Genomic DNA, 9890 nt, shown 5'->3' with positions numbered 1-9890 from the left:
TATAAAATATCAGTGAACCAAGGTTCACTCTTCACACCTCCTGTCTGCCTATTAGAGGTGAGGGGTGGCGTGCACATACACACACATATATCCCACATATAGATTCAGTCAGTCATAGCATGACTTACAGGTCTGATCCTGTTATTTGGGATTTTTCCCTTTCATAAAATGAGATAATCAGAAGGAAACATGTGCTGTCCATTCAATTCCTGTACACAGTCTCACTCCAGACTTCTGGAACCTCTTTGAGGGGTGTGGCCTGGGAACTACATGGTAAACAAACTTTCCAGGTAACTCTGATACCCCAACATTGGAAGACAATAGCTATTCTGTGTTATATCGAAGGCTGGGTATTCTGTGAAAGCAGTGAATAGTTTCTCAGCTGATATTCAGGAACACATATATGCTGGATTTACATCCCTAAAAGTCCTGAAGTCTGAGAGCCCCCAACTCCACATGTGCATTGAATGCACACTCTATACCACACACATAGAAGGTTAAGAGAAACAAGATAGCTCTTGATTCTGTCTGGTAGAGACGTAGACATTTAAACCAATAAATCAGGCAGACATGGTGGACTGATCCCGAGCGGGGCCGAGAGCAGGGTTTCCTGAGCCGCCCCCCTCGCGTGGCCCCGCCGCGCCCCGAGCCCGCGGCCCCTCGCTGGCGCCCGCATCGGGTGCGGCGGTCGGGCCGGGCAGTCGCGTTCCCGCCGCGTCCCGCACCCGGTCCTTATGGAGGCGCCGCTCGCCGGCGAGGCCGCCGACCATGCCTAGGAGGGCCGGGAGCGGGCAGCTGCCGCTACCCCGGGGCTGGGAGGAGGCCAGGGACTACGACGGCAAGGTCTTCTACATCGACCACAACACCAGGAGGACCAGCTGGATCGACCCCCGGGACAGGTTAACGAAGCCCTTGTCGTTTGCTGATTGTGTTGGGGATGAGCTGCCATGGGGATGGGAAGCAGGGTTTGACCCTCAGATTGGTGTCTACTATATCGATCACATCAACAAAACCACACAGATAGAAGATCCAAGAAAACAATGGCGGGGGAACAGGAGAAAATGCTGAAGGACTATCTCTCGGTGGCTCAGGATGCACTCAGGACGCAGAAGGAGCTGTACCATGTGAAGGAGCAAAGACTGGCTTTGGCCTTGGATGAATATGTACGATTAAATGATGCTTACAAGGAAAAGTCGAGCTCTCGCACAAGCTTATTCTCAGGATCTTCGTCCAGTACTAAATATGATCCCGATATTTTAAAAGCTGAGATCTCCACTACACGATTAAGGGTTAAAAAGCTGAAGAGAGAACTCTCACAGATGAGGCAAGAATTGCTCTATAAAGAACAAGTCTTTGAAACATTGCAACAAATTGATAAAAAAATGTCTGGAGGCCAGAGTGGGTATGAACTTAGTGAAGCCAAAGCCATTCTAACTGAACTGAAGTCTATCAGAAAGGCTATTAGCTCAGGAGAAAAAGAAAAACAAGATCTGATGCAGAGTCTTGCTAAGCTGCAGGAGCGGTTTCATTTGGACCAGAGCATTGGCAAATCTGAGCCAGACTTGAGATCCAGTCCTGTGAATTCTCATCTGTCTCTCTCCAGACAGACTCTTGATGCTGGGTCACAAACCAGCATTTCCGGAGATATTGGAATGAGAAGTAGATCAAATTTAGCTGAAAAGGTCAGGCTAAGCCTACAGTATGAAGAAGCCAAAAGAAGTATGGCCAACTTAAAAATTGAACTGTCAAAATTGGACAGTGAGGCCTGGCCCGGGGCGCTGGATATTGAGAAAGAGAAGCTGATGCTGATCAATGAAAAAGAAGAACTTTTGAAAGAGCTTCAGTTTGTCACTCCCCAGAAGCGCACTCAAGATGAGCTGGAACACCTGGAAGCCGAGCGGCAGCGGCTGGAGGAGGAGCTGCTGTCCATGAGGAGTACCCCAAGCCGAGCTCTGGCGGAGAGGTTGAAATCGGAAGAGAGAAGAAAAGAGCTGCTACAGAAACTTGAAGAAACTACTAAATTAACTACTTATTTGCATTCACAACTTAAAAGCCTGTCCGCCAGCACCCTGTCCATGTCTTCTGGGAGCAGCCTGGGCTCCCTGGCATCCAGTCGGGGATCCCTGAACACCTCCAGCAGAGGGTCACTCAATTCCCTCAGTTCCAGTGAGCTCTATTACAAGAGTCAGGGTGATCAGATAGATGTGGACTATCAGTATAAACTGGACTTTCTTCTGCAAGAGAAAGGTGGTTACATTCCTTCTGGACCCATCACCACCATCCATGAAAATGAGGTGGTCAAGTCCCCCAGCCAGCCTGGTCAGACTGACCCCTGTGGGGCAGCTACTGCAGCTACAGGCCATATTCACCCGCTGACTGAGGCCCCCAAGTCTGTGACATCCCTGTCTTCAAGGTCTTCCCTTTCTTCCTTATCCCCTCCGGGCTCTCCCTTGGCTTTGGAAGGCCCATTTCCGATGTCTTCTCCAGACACCCATCTCCATCAGTTCACTGCTGACTTTGAAGACTGTGAATTGAGTAGCCATTTTGCAGACATTGGCCTCAGTGAAAATCAGATATTGCTGGATTCTGATTCAGGAGGAGCCTCCCAGTCTCTTTTAGAGGACAAAGACCTTAACGAATGCACTAGGGAAGCATTATATGAAGGAACCACAGAAGTGGAAAAAACTACCAAGAAGAAGAGCAAGCCAATTGCTTGGGGATAAAACAGCTTGTGTGTCTGCTGCTATATCTGATGAGTCAGTGGCTAGAGACAGTGGTGTCTATGAAGCTTTCATGAAACAGCCTAGTGAAATTGAAGATGTCACTTACAGTGAAGATGATGTTGCCATTGTAGAGACTGCCCAGGTGCAGATAGGACTCAGATATGATGTGAAAAGTTCAAGCTTCATGGTGGTTATAGCACAACTCCGAAATCTTCATGCCTGCTTGATACCTCATACTTTTAAAATATATTTTAGAGTTGCTGTACTTCCCTCCTCAACTGATGTCAGCTGTCTGTTCCAAACAAAAGTCCATCCAGCCACAGAATCCATTTTGTTCAATGATGTATTCAGAGTAGCCATTTCCCAAACAGCCTTACAACAGAAGACACTGAGAGTAGATCTTTGCTCTGTCAGCAAAAACAAAAGGGAAGAATGCCTGGCTGGAACTCAGATTAGCCTGGCAGATTTACCATTTTCCAGTAAGATTTTCACACTGTGGTATAACTTGCTTCCTTCCAAACAAATGCCTTACAAAAAGCATGAAGAAGAAAATGAGGATTTTCAACCAAAACAGCCATCAGTAGACTCCATAGATTTGGATGCAGTGTCTGCCTTACTTGCAAGGACATCAGCTGAGCTTTTGGCTGTGGAACAAGAACTATCACACAAAGTACAAGAGGAGCCAGGGCAGGAAGAGGAGTCAAGGGGTGCCGATGGAAACTGGTTAATAATGCTAAGAGAGGCCTCAGATGAAATTGTGACTGAAGAAGGGGCTGAAGTTAATCTGCCTGAGGGCAGTAGCTGTATAGAAGACATAAGTTCATGCACTAGTGTGTCTGAAGTAAATGATGATAGGGGAAGAAAAGAAAACAACTGTGCCAAAGACCTCGGAAGTCAGCAACCCACTGGAGTTCCCATCCTGGTTGATAAAGAGACAAATACCGAGGAAGCAGTGAGTGGCAATGTGGCAGTTCGTCCCAAAGACCGCGGTGGCCTGAGCGCTCGGCAGCGCCCTTTTGTGCGGAGCAGCCTGATAGTGCGCTCACAGACCTTTTCCCTGGGAGAGCGGAACCAGTACATCTGCAGGTTAAATCGAAGTGACAGTGACAGTTCAACCCTGGCTAAAAAGTCACTGTTTGTGCGAAACTCCACTGAGCGGAGCAGTTTGAGAGTCAAAAGGACTGTTTGCCAACCAGTCCTCAGAAGAACAGCAGAAGAGTGCCCAGTGCGTACATCTCTAGACTTAGAACTGGATCTTCAGGCATCTCTGACCCGGCAGAGTCGCCTCAATGATGAGCTGGAGGCCCTGCGGGGCTTGCGGCAAAAGCTGGAGGAGCTGAAAGCTCAGGGAGAGACTGACCTTCCACAGGCTGTACTGGAGGACGACAGGTTCCAGAAGCTTCTGAAGCAAGCTGAGAAGCAGGCTGAACAGTCAAAAGAAGAACAGAAGCAGGGTTTGAATGCTGAGAAGCTAATGAGGCAAGTCTCCAAGGATGTGTGCCGGCTTCGGGAGCAGAGCCAGAAGGTTCCTCGGCAGGTGCAGTCCTTCAGGGAGAAGATTGCCTACTTCACCAGAGCAAAGATAACCATCCCATCCCTGCCTGCCGATGATGTATAATTACATCCTTTAAGAAATTATTTTTTTCACCTGTTCACTTTCTTAGGGAGGGTGAAAGAGTGGATGTTTTTGTTTTTTTGTAACCTGTCAACTCTTAAAGAGCTTTTATTTCGTACCAGATTTTCAACATGTTAGTTGGTAAAATACCTTGAATGTAATTTCTTATATGTTTAAAGAAGAAAAAAAAAAAATCAGATAACCAAAATGGGATAATCTGGTATACACATGTTGTATAGTAAGTGCATATTGCCCATGGGCTTTATTCTGCAGGACTAGCAGCATCCAGTGAATATCCTGTTGAACTGACTGTTGAGAAATAGGTTGGTTTAGCAGAGGGTGGTTTCTGCTTTTCCATTGTTTTCTTGTGAGTAGACTGTGAAAACGGCAACAGGGCCATGTGATATTTCTGTACCATAGTGCAGCTGAAAGGTTTGATGTTAAACCTGAGGATAAGCTTCAGTTCAGAGTTCCAAGTCCACCTGAAACAGGTGCTGTGTTCATTTCTGTCACCTATGTCAGAACACTTTGTTTCCTTTAAACAATTTCCTTTTTGTCCTTTTATATTTGTCTAAAGAAAACAGAAACATAAGATACTGAGTGCAGTGCAAGAATACAAAAATGCAAAGGAGAGGTACTTCTGGCTACACTAAAGATCTTGTTGATTTATTATGTTGAAAGTAGGGAAAATTAAAGGAGAAAAAGTTAACCCTAAAATACACTAAAATTGTCAGATGAGCAGCTGCTGCTTCTAACTCAACCTGAATGTGTAGTTGTTCAAATGTGAGTTTCTACTTTGCACCGATCATTCCTTCTCCCAGGAACTAGTATGGTGCTGAGCAGAAGCATGTTGCGGCCCCAGTTCTAAGGGCAGGCCGGCCTGGCCATGTGTAGGGAAATGCGTCAGTGCTCATTTGGTGACACCAGGAACAGAGGAGAGGATAGATCTCAGCTGAATCAAAGTTGCCAAAAATAAGAAAACACCTCACCAGACAGATTTCTAATATTTACTAGAAATTACTTTGCAGCTCTCATTTTTACAGGATTTTATCTAAAATTTATGGTAAAGAGTTGGAAGGCAAAGGGAAGAGTGTGAAGGGGAGAGGGGATTACTAATTTGAAGCATAGGCTAAGTGGTTTGATTAAAAAAAAAAAAAAAACAATACTATCCCAGATGAACAAGGTTATATAGATTAAAACTGACTGAAGTGTCCTCCAGTTTAGAATTTTAGCTCACCCAACCCAGGCACTTCTTAAAAGAAACAAAACCTCAGTGTAGCTAAGCCAGCTTTGCTTTTAAAATAAATATTTTTAATGCAATTTAAAGCATGTATTATTACTCATTATTACTGGAAGAAACAATTTCTGGTTAGCCGTTTTATGTAGCAAACTACATCAATTTTGGTTTTTTAGAAATACAGAAATCATCTTAAAAGAATAGGCCCCTTAAAGGAAAAAAGTTCTGTCCTAAGCTAGAATCCTCACTAGCAGGAATTTTTATTTTCTTGAAAGTAATTATATATACTTTGGAAAGTTCAATTTATCAGAATCAAAATTCAAATTAAGCAATTTCTGAGTCTAAACTTGGATTATTGAAGACCATGAGCATATTTTTTCATAAGTGTTCCATTTATGTACACATTTCTTTGAAGATATAACTGGACATGACAATACTTTGAACAGAAACCGGTCTAATGAATTGATTGGGTAGGGTCCTTCAAGATGGCCCAGTTCATTCTTTTAGATGACTAATGAAAACTAAAAAGGAATGCCATTCGTCCTTGACAAGGTCAAATGTGAAAAACAGAGGTTTCAAAGTTTATTTAATGTAGAGTTAAATGAAGGCCAGCTGTTTTCAGCTTCTTAGTTTGACCATGAAAATGTTTATAGAGTTGTGTAGTTGTACCGTATGATTTTATTTCTTCACTTATTTATTTACGGTCTTATTTATGTTCTGTTTAATATATAGTTTGGTTTGGGCCATTTTAAATGTTTGACAGAGAAAAGGCTATATTGGAATATTTGCAGCTTTATAAATCTTCATCAGATTAGCTGTTAACTTTTTATAATACAAAAGGTTTCAGACTAGTATTAAAGAATAAAATCTGTCTTAGGCTGGTAATTAACAGTTGTGACCAAGGTCCTATGGTTTTGTCTTATAAATTTGCTCATTTCTAACATGAGAGACAAACTAATTGTAATATAATCCTTTTTCCGCACTTTAAAAATCAGCAATAGTGTTATGTATTTATAGGCAGCTTTTAACAATCCTGACATGTTTGTACTAACCCAAATGATTTCACAGTGACAAGACATTTTAATAACTTGATCACAAACTCATATGGACAAATATAAATTTTAATATTATAAATACTATTTTAAAAAGGTAGAATCTATTCTGCACAGGGTAAAAAGAATGAAATATTTAGTCCTCAAGTTTGAATTATCAGTATGTTATTACCGTTTTGTATATCAGAATCTAAGTGTTACAGGTACAAAAAGAATATTATCGCTGGCCAAATGAACAAAGTTTAGCTGAATCTTTGTAGCATGCAAATCAAATAAACTTAAAATCTTTTTTTCTCTTCAAAAAAAAAAAATCACAATAAAGTATTATAGGTACAAAAACAAAAATCTGTGTAAGTTACAAGGCCAATTTGGGGAAACTAAAACATGTTCTGGTTTCCTATATCTCTACTTTTCTTCTTCTGCAACCCTCCCACCCACCCCCAAACACATACCTCATATAAATACACCTCCTACACACACACACCCCACATACACACCCACCATCATGCACTCCCACACACTCACAGGTACACACACAGCCCCAGGCATACATATATACCAAGTCTACCACACACACCCCCACTCATACATTACACAGACAGGGTTGCCAGATTTAGCAAATGAAATACAGGACAATCAGTTAAATCAGAATTTCAGATAAACATATTTGGAGCATACCACTACCAAAAAAAAAATTATTCTTCCTTTCTCTGAAAATCTCATTTACCTGGGAGTTCTGTATTTTATTTGGCAACCCTATACAACCTACACATACAGATACCCTGCACAAATGTACACACAAAGAGGTACACTGGGCACACATGTTCATACACACACACACACACACACACACAGATACCCTACATTCACATCAGTCTACTATATTGCTGAAAATCACCACAACGAAGGAGAGTTCTGAGTCACTATCTTTTTTACCTTTCTATATTATTTGTTTGCATTTTTATAACATTTATTACAGTTGAAATAAGACATTTAAAAAAGTTCACAAACATTTCAAATGAATATTAGTCCCCAATAAGCCATCGACATTCTTGGGAACGCTCCCACCTCTCTCCACATTTGTGAACTGCCACATGTGTCTGCAGAAGTGAAGAAGCCCAAGAAAAGGAAAGAGTAGGGACCCCATGCAACACACCACCAGGAATGCAAACTGGAGAAGGCAACCAGGAGGGCCCTGGGCGTGGGGCTGTTCACGTGCTCTGATTGTTTGTTTTTAAAAAGGTAAAACACACAACGATAATAGCTACCAGTACTGCTAGGCTTACTTGTGTGGTATATGCACTGCAGAAGACCTTACCCAAGTGAAGGGGACAGAAATCCAGACCACACTCTGCTTTCCCCTCCCCCATGTCCAGAGGGTGTCTTTTTCTAATTTATATAAACCCAGTAGAGGTTAGGAACTGGCTTATTTGGTTGCATTTAAGAACAATTGCTACATGCTAGCTAGTGTGCTAATTGGCATAAGTGTCACAACTCTCTGCGGGATCTCCCTATTATAGAAGGAACATATTCGAGGAGATGTGGAGCACCAGGAGGTAACACAGGGATTTGTCACACTGGGTTCAGGAAAGAGAGGAATGGAAGATTTTATTTCCCAAAAAGAGGACGCAATATTCTCTCCTACAATATGATTCTCCATCAATACGGGGAGTCTACTACCCCTCCCTAGAAACCAGGCAGGATTGTGACTGCTTCAGTTAATAGAATATAGCAGAGCTGATAGAGTTGACTTTGGAGGCTGGGTCATAAAAGGTGTTGTAGCTTCCACCTTGCTCACTGAACCCCTTGCAGCTGGAGCATGAGGCATAACATAAATCCAACTCCCCCGAGGCTGCCATGCTGTAAGGAAGGGAAGCCACATGGAGAGGCCAAGCATAAGCTCTCTGAGTCATCCCAGTCCAGGCAACAGATAAGCCCAGGTATGAGTCTTCTGGAGAAACCAATCTTCTGCAGTTTTGTCACCACCAACCTTTGAGTCTTCCCGACTGAGGACTCAGATATCCTAGAGCAGAGATAAGCCATCCCCACTACGCCACGTCTGATTTCCTGACCCACAGAATTCTTGAGCGTAAGTCACTAAGTTTTGGGGTAATTTGCTACACAGCCCTAGTAACTGGAACAAGAGGACAGAAGGCCACCTAACTTATGAACAGGGGTCAACCTATTACATAAAAGCTGGGAAAACTGAGTGGCATAACCAAAGCCAGCTGTATAGTCCTGGAATCTACCAGACTTGGGCTGCCTCCTTGCCTGGCCAAAACAGAACTTTGAGCTCATTCAATCACACCAAGACAGAAACTACAGGACACAAAGAATCAGCAACCAGCAAAAATGGCCTTACTCTCCCATTATTGCCTCTTGGAAGCAATGCCAGGCTATATCCAGATTTTCCTATACTGCTTCTGCCTTCTGGGCAAGTTGGAATTCCTCAATAATCTGAACATTTCTACACTGAGGGCCACTCAGTGATAGAAGAACAGAAAATCTTGCAGATACAACTGGGCTACTATCCCTCAAATAGAGGGGTGGTCGGATCCTTCTTAGTTCTTTTCTCAAGCAGAAATTGTGAGGCCCCGGTGCCATCCAATCACAATTCTCTTGGATCTTTTTTGAGATACAAAGTGCAAATTTCTCCCTAATATGTGTAAGAACATGCCTAAAAACATGCATAACAAGCAAGCATGATTTTGAAATGCAGAAGGGCTCAAGCAGAGGGTTTGCAAACACTAAATATTCTCTTCCTTTGTGCAGATACGCAGTCCTCTCTGGTAAAGGACACAGAAACCTTGAGAGAATCCACAAGAAGAATGTTAAAATATAGTTGCCATCCATTAATTCCATCTATTGCACATGAGAAGAAAAGTCATTACTTGGTGTTGTCAGGGGTCTCAGAGCCGAGGTAAGGCATTTTGCTAGGACCTTCCGTGACATACACAGTTTAAATAATCACACGATATGATTTAATAGAGTCCAAGAGGATGCCCCCAAATCTCTTCTGTACTTTCACAGGATTCACAATTTAGGACATTTATTAACCCCAAGAGGTAGAAAAGCCAGGATCAATGGTTTTAGATTAACTGAAGAGGTTGTGCACTGCTATTTAGAAATGAAAATCATAGCACTCATCTTTCAAAGTGACATCAGCCAGAACAACAAACACCTGCCACCTGGAGCCCCTGCTGGTAACAGACCTGGAACTGGATGGATCTGGTAGCTTGTTCCTGAGCCCCTCTTCAGCCAGC

General features: G+C 42.9%; 1 protein-coding gene across 1 annotated transcript; it reads left to right on the top strand.

The window, feature by feature from the left end:
• Window positions 1-730: 730 nt before the first annotated feature.
• LOC119529212 (protein WWC2-like) lies at window positions 731-4414 on the top strand. Its single transcript, XM_037829384.1, is given in 3 exon segments — window positions 731-1042; window positions 1045-2683; window positions 2685-4414. Coding segments are annotated over 3 exon segments (3570 nt in total). The 5' UTR covers window positions 731-768; the 3' UTR covers window positions 4342-4414.
• The last annotated feature ends 5476 nt before the right edge of the window (window positions 4415-9890 follow it).

The sequence above is a fragment of the Choloepus didactylus genome, chromosome 1 (genome assembly GCF_015220235.1).
Source record: "Choloepus didactylus isolate mChoDid1 chromosome 1, mChoDid1.pri, whole genome shotgun sequence".
Classification (NCBI taxonomy): Eukaryota; Metazoa; Chordata; class Mammalia; order Pilosa; family Megalonychidae; genus Choloepus; species Choloepus didactylus.
This window is presented reverse-complemented; position numbering and strand designations above follow the sequence as displayed.